General features: G+C 39.6%; 1 protein-coding gene across 3 annotated transcripts in view; it reads left to right on the top strand.

The window, feature by feature from the left end:
* Positions 1 to 14,504, top strand: part of ZNF568 (zinc finger protein 568) — a 39,328-nt gene that overhangs the window by 20,729 nt on the left and 4,095 nt on the right. For all 3 annotated transcript variants that reach the window (XM_058529134.1, XM_058529133.1, XM_058529135.1), the window contains 2 exons: positions 4,639 to 4,765; positions 5,034 to 5,129. In XM_058529134.1, coding sequence (XP_058385117.1) covers positions 4,639 to 4,765; positions 5,034 to 5,129 — 223 coding nt within the window. The remainder of the gene's footprint in view (positions 1 to 4,638; positions 4,766 to 5,033; positions 5,130 to 14,504) is intronic.

Genomic DNA, 14,504 nt, shown 5'->3' with positions numbered 1-14,504 from the left:
AAAGGAGCCTCTGACCTCTTGGCCACACTCACCAGGAACTTAGCTTCTTCAAGTTGGAGTTGAATGGAATGAGAATGTTGAACATCTGCCCCTCCCAGTGAGACACCATATCCCTTGTTTGGTAGCTAAGGAGAGAAGGAGCCCTGTCTTCTTAGCCACACCAACACGGACTGGATCTTCTCTCAAGCTGAGCTGGAGTGAGGAGAGGAACGGAGCAGATGTGGCTCAAATTCCACAGACTATCACAGTTTTTACCAAATTTTAGTAGATTTTCTTGAATAAATAGTTCTTCATTGCTGTATGCCCTTAGGACAATTTCCAGAGACTTAAAATAAAAAAAAAATACTTTTCACCAGTTATGCTTCTTTCTCTGGGAAATAGATCCATGGACTTCTTCACACTGCTGTCCTTTTTTTTGTGTGTGTGTGTGTAGCTGCCCTCAATATTTTTTCTTTGTTGTTGACTTTTGCCAGCTTTACTACTATATGCCTTGGAGAGGGTCTTTTCGTGTTGATATATTTAGGAGATCTATTTATTTCATTCACTAGTATTTCCAGCTCCTTCCCCAGGTTTTGGAAGTTCTCAGCCATTATTTCTTTGAACAAGTGGCCTGCTCCTTGTTCCCTCCCTTCTCCCTCTGGAATACCTATAATCCTTATGTTGGATTTCTTAATTGAGTCAGATATTTCTCGGAGAGTTTCTTCATTTCTTTTTAGTCTTGATTCTCTTTCCTCCTCCATCTGGAGCATCTCTGCATTGCTGTCCTCAATATTGCTAATTCTTTCCTCCATATCGTCAGCTCTGATGCTTAAGTCTTCCAGATTTGTCTTTATATCCTCTATTGTGTTTTTCATCTCTAAGATTTCTGATTGGTTTTTTTATAGTTTCAATCTCTTTTGTGAAGAAACTCCTGATTTCATTGAATTGCCTGTCTGTGTTTTCTTGTATTTCATTAAGCTTTTTTATGATGGCTATTTTGAATTCTCTGTCATTAAGGTTATACATTTCTGTGCTTTCTGGGTTGACTTGTGGGCGCTTGTCATTTTCCTTTTCTGTCTGGAGATTTAATATATTTTTGCATAGTGCCTGTCAGTGTTGGCTTACTTTTCCTCACAGTGAAAATATATGGTTTCAGTTTCCTCGTGCTGCCACTGGGTGGGGGTCAAGGGCTGTGTATTTTGGCCTGCCTCAATCCCCTGGCACTCTCGTGGGCCCCTTGCTGGTCTGAGGCGTGGCTGAGCAGAGGCTTCTGGGGGTGAAGTGTGGGAACAGCTGGAGCTGGAGTGTGGGAACAGCTGGGACTGGAGCGCAGCTAGGCTGAAGCAGCTGGGGCTTGGGTGTGGGTGGGTTGAAGCAGGTGTAGCTGAAGTACTGCTGGGCCAAAGAAGCAAAGCTGATGCACTGCTGGGCCGAAGGAGCTAGAACTGGAGTGCACTGGGCCGAAGAAGCTGGAACAGGAGAGCACTGGGCTGAAGTTGCTGGCGCCAAGTCAGCTAGAGCCTGACCACAGGCCAAACCAAAGCAGCTGGAGCCAGAGGGTGCGGGCAGTCAAGCTGAGGGAGCTGGGGGTGGGGCACAGTGGAGCTGATGTAGCTGGAGCCGGGGCACAGTTGAGCCAAAGGAGCTGGGGCACGACACGGTGGAGCCAGGGCAGCTGGGGCCGTGGCTTATTCCAGCCGGAGCAGCTGGGGCTGTGGCACAGTGGGGCCTGAACTGCCATTGCCTCTGGTGCGGGGGCGCAGGCTCACCCCCCTGCTGGGGGCCACTGCCTGTGGGGGCGGGGCGTGGTCATGCTGCCCCTGCTGGTGGGGCCCGGGTGCCTAGGGGCCGCTGCCTCTGGGGACAGGGCTGAATTGAAGCGCTGGGTGGGTGGGCCTGGTGGGGGAGGGGTGCTTACTTTCGCCTCCCCGATCTCAGAGGTTTCTCGCCTCGCTGTCCTCTCTGCTTTCCTGAGGGCCTAGCTTGTTGAAAGTACCCTCGCAACAGTTCCGCTCTCTCGGTAGGGGGATCCCCACAGACTGTGAGGGGTCTTGGAGAACGCCGGTTTTCTCACAGTGAGCTGCTCTTCCCCTGCGCTGAGAGCCGCGTGGTCTCATTCTCTGGGTCGCAGTCCTTGGAGAAGGAAGGGAGCTCCTCTTACCTCCTTCCACTTACTCTGGGGATTCAGTCCTCGGGTGTACGGCTGCCTGGGTGCCTCAGACATCCCGTGTGTTGTGTGAATAGCTGCTGTTGGAATATGAATGTCCTTTTTGTTGTGTCTTAGGGGGGGAGAGTTCAATGGGGGAAGCTCACTCTGCCATGATGCTGACCTTACACTGCTATCCTAGAAGTAGAATTCATAACTTTTTAAAACTTACCATTCTATCTTTTATTACGTGTTCTTTTTATATCCCAAATTTGGTTCATTGTGTTTTACTGTTTTTCTTGATTTAGGCTTGACAAGTGTTTGTCTAATTTATTAAAATGATCAAGGTGTCTGTTTTTGGAAATGGAGATATATATATATATGTGTGTACACACACACACACATATAATGGCTTTTTTTTTTTTTTATGAGGAAGATCAGCCCTGAGCTAACATCCGTGCTAAGCCTCCTCTTTTTGCTGAGGAAGACCAGCTCTGAGCTAACATCTATTGCCAATCCTCCTCCTTTTTTTTTGTTCCCCAAAGCCCCAGTAGATAGTTGTATGTCATAGTTGCACATCCTTCTAGTTGCTGTATGTGGGACGCGGCCTCAGCATGGTTGGACAAGCAGTGCGTCAGTGCACGCCCGGGATCCGAACCAGGGCCGCCAGCAGCGGAGCGCGCGCACTTAACGACCAAGCCACGGGGCCAGCCCTATAACGGCTTTTTTTAAGTGTAAAATTAATTTTTACATTTACCAAGTCCTACATATCAGGTAGTTTACTCCAAAGTTATTTTAATGATTATTCTCTCACTCTTCACCTAAAATCTTGAATATTAGTTTTTGTAAGTTCATTTGACTAATTTGTTTAATACAGTATTGGGTAGTAATAGCAAAAATATTTTATGTCTGCCTTTTTTCAAACACTGATTAGCGAAACCATTGCCCAGAGGCCAGTTTTCTACATCTGGTTTTGTCTTCAGTATTCCTCCCCACTGCTTCATCAGACTTCTCTCTGCTTTTCCAAGTGAGGATGATGTCCCATCATCATTGGCTTTTGATTTTGATTTTTTTGTCATGATATTTGTCCTGTGGTCTCCCAGCATTGGTGATTTCACATGCTTTCAACCTCAGCAAGAAAGATTTTGGGTGCAGGAGTTCTTGTGTGCCCAGTTGTCTGTCTTGAATCAGGGGATATTTGTGGGACTCTTGGACTTCCTGCCGATTGGAGAAGAAGTATAGTATATGGATAAGAACATGGGCTCTGCAGACACACTACTTGGGCTGGCATCCAGCTCTAGCAGATATTTTAGCTCTGTGACCATGGGAGAGTTACTTGTAGCCCCAGTTTCCTTACCTTTTAAATGGATAATAATAATAGCTACTTCATAGCCTTGTTAGGGGAATTCTAAAAGTTAATATATCTAAAGAAACTATAACAGTGCGTGCCACATAGTGAGTCCTCAATAGATGACAATGATGATGATGTCGATGGTAGTAATGACCATAGATTATAAAGAGAGTTTCCCAGAAATATTAATAGCAATTCAGCCTTTGGTGATTTCCATTTGTATTTCCCATTTTTCTCTACTAGTCTACTCATTAGTCTATCTCATTAGTACTGTTACTTGAATAAATTCTTCCAAATGTGGGATATATGGACGCTTTTCTTTCTTTGAGACCTGGCAGATAAAGATTTTTCCTTATTACCTTACTTGGATATTGAAGTTTTCAATGGGGAGAAAGAGTTAGATATATGTGATCAAGTAACATTCTTTTCCAGAAATTTGTCATTTGTGTCTTGGCTTCTGTTACACCACTCTCATGGTTTTAATTCTAATCTTCTGATTGTAAATAAAACAAATAAGAAACAAAAACCTGAGTCCTTTTCTTTGATGCTTAACTGTTGATTCTGTCCTTGTTCCTGTACCTACCATGTCTGTTCTCTACAAACACTCATATCCTTCAGCCATGGATTCAGCTCCCAATTTTAGGTTGATGGCTAACAAATTCTCATTTATTATCCTTTCTTCATACCTATAACTGCATAGTGGACATTTTCCTTTGGAAGCCCTATAGAAATTTCAAATTTGCACATTCATATTTTTGTACCTCTTTTTCCTCCTGCCTTATTTCTCTTTCCCTCCCCACTTTCTCCATATTCCCTTTCTCACTAGATCACATGATCACTTGGACAGATTCTGAGCCGCTTACCTGTGAGTCATGTCTGACTCTTCCAGTGCAAGTCAGTGACCACCATCTCCAGTTTCCTGCATAATAGATGATGAATACATAGGTGTGCTGACTCAATAATTAACATCACCTTACAGGATATTTCTACTATGGTTTGTTCTCCCCCACAGTATAATACAAGATTAGATAAATAGGAAGACTTAGTATACAGTTTTTAATGAACTCTGATCCCTGGAGACTAGCTAAATGACTTCTTACATGTTCTGACCACTGCATCTAATTTTGATGACTTCATATTAATTAAGGTTCTATTTTTACAGGAAACAGTGACATTTAAGGATGTGGCTGTGGACCTCACCCAGGAGGAATGGCAGCAAATGAAACCTGCTCAGAGGAACTTGTACCGGGATGTGATGCTGGAGAACTATAGCAACCTAGTCACAGTGGGTAAGGGTAGATTTGCCATTTTACGTGGAATTCCTTTCCATTTTTGAAATGTATGAAGACTTCTAACTTGCCAGATAAATCTAGCCTTCCCTTTCTTCACATGATTGTGTGTACTCATCTTCAGGGTAGAGGCTAATTACTTTGTGTCGCTGTGGAAGTTCCTCCATCATCATTCTTCATAAGTCCTCAGTCCCCGAGAACTCAGCCCAAAATCTGGATAGTTGTCTCCAGCATTAATATCCAAGTCTTTCGCTGTTTCCCATGATAGGCTATCAAGTCACCAAACCAGATGTGATCTTCAAGTTGGAGCAGGAAGAGGAGCCATGGGTGGTAGAGGAAGAAATGTTTGGGAGCCACTGTCCAGGTGAATAAGTGAAAAGGCAGCTCCAAATGAGAAAGCCACATGACATTTGTTCGGGGGTTGATACCGTTTCACATTTTCCAAGATTTTCTTAAAGGCTTTAGTCTTCTAGAGTGGTATGAATAGATTGGATTACTGTGACGTTTCCAGATACTGTTTTCTTCCTATATTGGAGCTATTTTCAAATTTTAGAGGGCCAGTAACCCCATCTGATTTCAGGATGCCAGCCTTCCCTAATTCATTTACAGCCTTATTTTCAGGATTTTTGTCCCTCTCTATGATCCATAAGCCCTCTCTTTCCTTTGTGTTCATAGTTGTATTTTCTTATGCATTCAGTATTTTATGGGTGAGTAGCATTTTAGAAACATATTTGTTTCACACTAGAGTCCTTTTAATTTCTTACCCTTTTGAAAAGCCTCAGATGTGTTTTGTAACAGGACTCACACTTCCCATTGTGCTTCACAACCCTCACAGTCCCATGTAGCTTTAAAAGTGTCTGGCTTAGAAATTGGTGCCTCCTTCCTACTTATTCCCACCTCCCATTACTTTAATTTTTTGAAAATAAAATATATGACTACTTGGTTAAAAAATATGAATAGTCCAAAAGACAAATTGAAAAGTGAGTCTGTCTCCCTCTTATCCTTGACACTCAGCCCTTTCTTTTCCAACTGCACACACTTCTTTTTCAGAGTTGTGATGGCTATTCTTGATTGTTATTTTATCAAAAGAATTTTAGATGCGACTCTCTATTTCCAGAGAAAAACAACTGTTGGACTTTTTAGGAAATGTGTTAGATATATAAATTAACTTTTGGAGATTTGACATCTTTATAATATCAAGGTTTTCTATCCAACAACATGCTCTGTCTTTGTTTAGATCTCTCTACTTTTGTGTCCTTCAGAAATGCTTTCCAAGTTTTCCCTTTATAGCTCTTATACATTTCTTATTAAGTTTATACCTAAGTATTAGACAAGAGAAAAAAAAATCAGTCCTATAAGAATTTGAAGGAAACCTATAAATCCATCTTATTTTAAGATGATAAGATTGTATCCCTGGAAAACACAAGAGAATCAACTGGAAAAAAAAGCAAAAAATAGTAAGAGAATCCACTAAGATGGTAGGATATCAAATTAACAAATAAAAATCAATGACTTTCGTATATACTTCAACAACCAAGTAGAAGATATAAAGGAAAGGAAACCACATTTATAGTCATTAACAATAAAGATAAAATACTGTTCTGGGCGTGCGCATATAACAATGTACAAAACAAAATCCTGTCTTCATAGAGCTTATAATTTAATGGAAATAAGAGTCCCTGAGGTTTGGCACATAGGACGATATCTTTTTTTTTTAACGTTTATATTTGGTTGCTCATCGGTTATATATAAATTTCTTGAGCCATACTTTCTTTCCTGGAGGTTTCTGTAGACAGTGCCCTGAAGACTTGGGACAATCCTCTACTGTCTCCTGGCTTTGAATGTTGCTTGGAGAAACCTGAGGCCTGATTGTCCCCCTCGTAGATAACTTGTTTTGTTTGTTTGGATGCCCACAGGTTCCTTTTTCTTTAAAGCTTTAAAACTTTATGAGGCCTATTGATCAATCACTGTGAATTTTTCCTTTCAACTTGTATATTCATGTTTTTTGGTTCTTGTAGCATCATTGTATAGATCTGATACTGGTTCCTTGTACAATGATCATTTCTCATCTTGGAATGAAGTTGTTTCTTTCTGGACCCACTATTTACAGAAGGAGTGTTGAACATTGTCCAGAAGGATGCTCTGAGCTAGGAGGAAGGCTTTGTTGCTCATATTGACCTCCTTTATCACACAAGGTTTTGTGTTGAGAGTTGGCTTGCCCGTTACTTCTCTTGAATTAGAGACTATTAGTTGCATGATTCCTCTAGCACTCAGTATCTCCTCCACCCTTCTGTGCCAACAGACTGCTTATACCAGAATAATGACTATTTGCATCTCCTTGTTTAGCTCTGCCCTCCCTACCATTTGACAGGGCCAGGTGCAGACCATTGCGTTCCTGCCGCCGGTCTCAACACATCTGGATCGCATCGTTGCAAATAATGGCTCGTTCATTTTGCCCACAGAGTGTGCCTTCAGTTTTGGAGAACTCGGTTCACTGTGCTTTCTGTCTGAGATAAAAAAGAACAGCCACTATCTCTGGGTTTCTTCCCAACTTGGTTCAATCTGTTGTCTGGTCTTTCCTTATACTCTGGAATTGGAGTTTAGCTGCCTTTTAGTTTCATTGAAGATGTATTTTCTTTTTCCATTTCTTCTTCATGTTTGCAGAGGGAGGGGAGACAGAGATATTTAATTTCACTGTATTGAAACAGGAAGTCCTCTATGCTATATTTGATCCCATGAATCACCCTTCTTGGAAATGTCTTTCTTCTTTGCTCCTCTCTAAAAGATTCTGATTTCTCCTCAGTTCCTGTTTATTGTTTATTTCTTCTTCCTTTATGAAATATCTTTTACATGATTTTTTTTTCCAACCCTCACACACATTATCCAAAACAGTTCTAAATTACATACAGACTTCTTTTTCCTTTATGTACCTTCATGATATAGGTGTGTTCATGCCTTTAAGTCAGTATTTAACTCCAGAAATGACAACATTGGAATATGTATCTTTAATGTCTCCAGTATTGTGAAACTCTTCACATCTTTTCCTTTAATCATGAGTGCTCTTACCTGTCCTGGTTCTGGCAGTTATTTAACGTTGAGCTAAATTTCCAATACAGTCATGCATTGCTTAATGACAGGGACATGTTCTGAGAAATGTGTTGCTAGGTGATTTTGTTGTTGTGCGAACATCATAGGGTGTACTTATACACACCTAGATGGTATAGCTACTACACACCTAGGCAATATGGTATTAACCTTATGGGACCACTGTTGTATGTGCGGTCCGTGGTTGACCAAAACGTTGTTATATGGCGCATGACTGTAAATGGTCTTGAGCACTTCCAGCCATTAGAGATCTCCCCCACCTCTGAGCTAAATTTTTACTATATGTCTACCAGAGTGATTTGGAGTCTGAAAACACATACTGTCTTATATATGTTTTCACACTTTGATGTCTGAGATTGAAATTATTAACCCATCAAGAGAAAGAAAGTCTGTCTTATTGCTCATGAATAAATGATTCATGAATTGATTAATGTAGAGCAGTATTTGGAGAGATTTTTCTTATTGCTTTTGTTGTTTTCAAATATTTACTTACAGACATTCAAAGTAAATGCAGAGTAATTCAGGTTACAGTAAAAAGACAAGGCAGAGCCACATGAAATATTGTTGAAATCTTAAATTGCATGTTAAGCATTTATTTAGTAAATGAGTGAATCAAACAGAGACTACCTTAAAAGTTTTAAGAGAAGGACTATAGAAGGAGTAACAAGATTGAGAAAGTTTTTTTCTTTTTTTTTAGAGAGCTTGGCATTAAAGCTGTTTTCCTGTGAGATCTGTAGATTCTCAAGACATAAAAAATGAGAAAAACATAACAAAAGTTTGGAGAGTAAAATTGTCGGGACATGTTTGTGGGGTAAAATTAGAGGCACAGCCTGATTGGAAGAGGGTGGACTATAAGGGATTAGTGAAATGGAGGGTGGGTTATCTAGTGTAGATCAGAGAGTTCTGAACTTTGCTAGCCTTCATGCCCTCTTTTATATTTTAAAATTTTTCTTGGTCATTTAGTTTAATTTTTTCCCTTTTTTAATCACTGAAGCTATGATTTTGCCTTGTGCATGGTGGCAGCAAGGGTACAATGGTCAGTTACAAGCAGGGGCTTATAAGATATTTGTACATTTTTTAACCTTTATATTCAGTTATCTGAATTTTAAGTTACTCACAGTTGATGGAAATCTAGAAGTATGGAAAACCAATGTAAAGCTAGTAATATAGAAAAGAATGTTATTTGGGGTGACAGTATGTCAGACATGAAGAAAGAACAGAAGAAAAACACAGCAGGATTTGCTGGTAAGGACAGTTTCAGTGTCTAGAAATGAACATAGGATAAAATGAGAGGACCTGCTGTTAGAACACTGCAGTGATTCAGATCTTGAACAAAGATGGCTTGCCTTCTGCTCTTTTCACTGGATGCTTGTATGCCATGTTCTTTAAGCATATATGAGAATGAAATGCAATTAGATGGAAAGTTGGAGCTGTCTCCATAGTTACTACCAATTTGGGGTTGGATTTAGTTTGGACAGCCTAAGCTTCAAGTGTCTTTATGCAGAAATAAGGGAATTAGAACTTTATGAAAATTAATTTTCTTGTGGTCTGTAGAGTGGACGAGAGAGAGACTTCTCAGGATCATGTGGCAGTTAATCTAGGCAAAAGTAATGAGAACTTGGGTTATAATTTGCTTCTCTAAACCTAATGCTACTGTTATTATTTCTCTTTTACATTCTTTCTTTTCCTTTTGATGTGCATTTTTAATTTTTCTCAAAGTAATACATGTACTTGTTTTAAAAAACCATAGAAATACAAGGCTCATAGCAGTCCCCTGCTCTGACCTCACATTTTACCTTGTTTGGGCAATTATTTTCTTTCTTTTTTTTTTTTTTTTATAATTTTTATTTATTTTCCCCCAAAGCCCCAGTAGATAGTTGTATGTCATAGTTGCACATCCTTCTAGTTGCTGTATGTGGGACGCGGCCTCAGCATGGCCGGAGAAGCGGTGCTTTGGTGCGCGCCCGGGATCCGAACCCGGGCCGCCAGCAGCGGAGCGCGCGCACTTAACCGCTAAGCCACCGGGCCGGCCCTGGGCAATTATTTTCAACTTATTTAGCTGTTTCTCTTGGTATTGACCTCCATATTTCTAAATAAATGTGCTTATATGTTAAAAAAATTTTATTATAGTCATTTTCAAACATTGACAAAAACAGAATAGTGTAAGGAATCCTCATGTATTCATCACTTATCTTCAACAGTGATCAACATTTTGCTAGACTTGTGTCATCTCTCTTCCCCAGTTTTGTTTTATTTTTTTGCTGAACTATTTTACATTTCACCTTTATTTTATTTTTTAATTTATTTTATTTTTTTATGAGGAAGACTGGCCCTGAACTAACATCCATGCTGATCTTCCTCCACTTTATATGGGATGCGGCCACAGCATGGCTTGACAAGCAATGTGTTGGTGCATGCCCGGGATCCGAACCCGGGCCGCCAGCAGCGGAGCACGTGCACTTAACTGCTACACCATGGGGTCAGCCCCACTTCACCTTTAAATACTATTCTATGTATCTCCAACAGATAAAATTTTTAAAAATAACCACAATATTACTATCACACGTAATAACATTAGTAATAGTTTCTTACTATCATCTGATACTTAGTCTCTGTTCATATTTCCTTGATTGTTTCAGAATGTCTTTTTATGGTTGGTTGATTTGAATCAGGATCCAAATAAAGATCAACACATTGCATTTGGTTAATATATCTCTTAGGTCTGTTTTAATTCATAATAGTTCCTCGTCTTCCTCCCCCAACTCATTTTTTCCCCATTGTTTTATTTGTGAAGAATCCAGGTCATTTGTCTTCTAGAATAAGCGTCAGCAGTTTTTCTCTTTAAAGGGCCAGATAATAAATAGGCTTTGTGGGCTATGTAAGGTCTTGCTTACCTATTCTTTCTCTCTCTCCCTTTCTCTCTAACAACCCCTAAAAAATGTAAAAAACATTCTTAGCACACAGGCTGTACCAAAACAGGCTACAGCTATTGTTTGCCAACCCCGGCTCTAGAATGTCCCACATTCTGGATTTGGCAATTTGCTCCCTCATGGTGTTGTTTAACATATTCCTTTATCCCATTTTTCCTGTAATCTGGCTTTATTATATTCATGTTCATTTCTCTGGCAAGGATACTTCATAGATGGTGCCGTGTACATCTTATTGCCTCTTATCCTGTCACTTTGTCCCACTTTTAGAAATATTGAGATTAACAGGTAGATTCATGTGTTATGAATCAGAATCCAACTATTTTAAAGATTCTTGTCAACCTTTCATTTAAGGGTTTTAGCAACTGTTGATGATCCCTGCCTGGATCCATTATTTTTTTAGAGGTTCCTTCTACTTTTATTAGCTGAAATTCTCCCATAAAGAAGAACTCTTTCATCAACTATTTGATTACCCTGAAATACAGTTTTTACAGGGCAGGAAAGAGGAATACTTGACTTTTTTCCTTCAAAAACTTTTAGAATAATGATTGGTGTCCTAGCAGTCTCCAGTTTGCTAAGTCAAATCATTATAAATTTATATACTTTGAGCATCAAAATAATATTATTACTGCATATAAATGTATTATTAATAAATATCATTTATTTTAATGCTCAGATTGTCTCTTTAGCTAGAGGATTCTTTAGCTAATTTTGTAAATTTCCTGCTCTAGACATGGGAATAGCCATTTCTTTAAAAACCCCTGCTTCCTTAAGTGGGAAATGATATTTGGAGACCACAATCTGGGCACTATGGTTGCTCATTAGTACTGGGTTATCATTGCTTCTAGAGATTTTAAGTGGACAGAGCTAGGAAAAATGCATTTTTTTGAAAGAAAATATGTATGTGTTTATAGTGACACAGCCAATTCAAATTAAAGAGTATAAGGTTGTTCCTTACCTTTTTTGCTTTGTATTTGTATCTTTTATACTGAAAATCTTGGCTCCTTATTGCACTAAAACATTTATTTGTTTAATCCATATATATTTTTCCACCTTGGCACTACTGACATTTTGGGCCAGATAATTCTTTGCTGTAAGGAACTGTCTTGTGCATTGTAGGATGCTTAGCAGCATCCTTGGCCTCTACTCATTAGATGCTGGTAGCACCATCCCCCTATCTCCTCCCTCCCCCAAGTGTGACAACTAAAAATGTCTCCAGACTTTCCAGACATTGCCACATGTCCTGTGGGGGTCAAAACTGATCTATCTCCCTCCCTCTCTTTCCTTAAGTTTCTTTATATATATATTAGTTCCAAATTAACAGTAATACCAATAATACTACTAAAAAAAAAGAATATTGAATGTTTAAGATTTATTTGCATGTATTTTTTTCTCCCTTAGAATAGAATCAAAGTGCCACGTTTAAATTCACTTGAAGTAATTCTTCTCTGTGTGATTATGGCCCTAACTTGATGTGTAGGTTTACTTATCTCCATTTGTTTTCCATTTTTAGGAGTTGTTTTGGCTTTTTTTCTCCTTTTTGATTTAATTTTTTTTCATTATGTCAAATATTTACATGATTCCAGTGTCAAAACTGTAAAACAGGAGCTGACCCAGTGGCGTAGTGGTTAAGTTTGCACACTCCCCTTCAGTGGCACCGGGTTCACGGGTTCAGATTCCAGGCTCAGGCCTACACCACTCGTCAAGCCACGCTGTGGTGGCAACCCCCAAACAAAATGGAGGAAGACTGGCACAGATGTTAGCTCAGGGACAATCTTCCTAAGCAAAAAGAGGAAGGTTGGCAACAGATGTTAGCTCAGGGCCAATCTTCCTCACCAAAAAAACAAACAAACAAACAAACAAACAAAAAAACTAGAAAACAAGTCAGAGATGTCATGCTTCCATTCAGGATATATAGGTGAAAAAAAGTCAGTGTGCAAAATAGCATTTAGAATATGCTACCTTTTTTTGTAAAAAAGGGTGGGAGGGTTGTGTGTGTGTATGTATATATATATTTAAAGAATGTAAGAATTATCCAAAAAGTAATAAAAGTGCTTACCTGTAAGTCAAAGCAGGAATCAGTGTTTCAGGAACAGAGTGAGAGCTAGACTTCTCTGAATATGCTGCTGTTTGATAACTTTCTAATTTTCATCAACTTGATAGTAATAAAAGATGAGTTTAGTACTCTTACACCACCACCACAGCTTCTCTTTTCATTTCTCTCTGAATATAGATATATCACAATTTTTGGCTAAATCAGTTTTCACTGCTTACTTTGTTCTGACTGTTGATACACATGGTCCCCGACTTATGATGGTTTGACTTAGGATTTTTTGAGTTTATGATGGTGTGAAAGAGATATGCATTCAGTAGAAACCATACTTTGAATTTTGATCTTTTCCTGGGTTAGCAACGTGTGGTATGATACTCTCTCCTGATGCTGGGCAGTGGCAGCGAGCCGCAGCTCCCAGTCAGCCATGCGATCAGGTGGGTTAGCAACCCATACGCTTACAACTATTCTGTACCTGTACAGCCATTCTGTATTTCACTTTTAGTATGGTATTTGATAAATTATATGAGAGATTTAACCCTTTATTATAAAATAGACTTTGCATTAGATTTTCCCAACTGTAGGCTAATGTAAGTGTCTGAGCACGTTTAAGGTAGCCTAGGCTAAGCTATGGTGTTTGGTAGGTCAAGTGTATTAAATGCATTTTTTTTTTTTTTTTTTTGGTGAGGAAGATCAGCGCTGAGCTAACATCTGCCAATCCTCCTCTTTTTGCCGAGGAAGACTGGCCCTGGGCTAACATCCATGCCCATCTTCCTCCACTTTATATGGGACGCCGCCACAGCATGACTTGACAAGCAGTGCATCGGTGACAAGCAGTGCATCGGTGCACACCCGGGATCCGAACCGGCGAACCCCGGGCTGCCGCAGTGGAGCACACGCACTTAAGTGCTTGCGCCACCAGGCCAGCCCCTAAATGCATTTTTGACTTATGGTATTTTCAACTTATGATGGGGTTATTAGGATGTAATCCCACCATAAGTCAAGGAAGATCTGTGTATTGTTACTACTGAGCCAAGAAATGACTATTAATTACATATCTTTATATAACTTTTTGTCATTCCTTCAGTTACTACTTGCCCCATTTTTCTGTTTGCTTTGTTTTCTATATATTTTTAATGAGACTCTCAAATTCTTTGATTAAATAAGGAATCCATCATTGTCATTAGTTTACCTCATTTTGATGCATGAAAAGATAAAAGGGAAATTCTAAAAGTCTTGTAGCTAACAATTTTTTGATGCTTTTTGAGTAGGAGATGTACTGTAGAATGGTTGGATTAGAACCTAGGAGTTTTTTGTGGAATCCCAAATGCCAGTTCTATGGGTCTTTTATTTTTAATCTTCCCATTGCCTGCCCGCAGGTACATGCCAGTATTCATGAGACTATGCAACAGAAAGGGATTGGAGGGCTCACTATTCAATCTATAAATGTTCACATAATCCCTCATTTTTTGGTGTGAGGCCTTTCCTCTCCGTCTGCTTCACTTGTCCCTAAGTCTAGAGCCTCTATGGGTTCATTTTCTTTCTTTCTTTTTTGTTTTTTTTGTGAGGAACATGAGCCCTGAGCTAACATCCGATGCCAATCCTTCTCTTTTTGCTAAGGAAGATTGGCCCTGGGCTAACATCGTGCTCATCTTCC

This window comes from Diceros bicornis, chromosome 34, assembly GCF_020826845.1.
Source record: "Diceros bicornis minor isolate mBicDic1 chromosome 34, mDicBic1.mat.cur, whole genome shotgun sequence".
NCBI lineage: Eukaryota > Metazoa > Chordata > Mammalia > Perissodactyla > Rhinocerotidae > Diceros > Diceros bicornis.
This window is presented reverse-complemented; position numbering and strand designations above follow the sequence as displayed.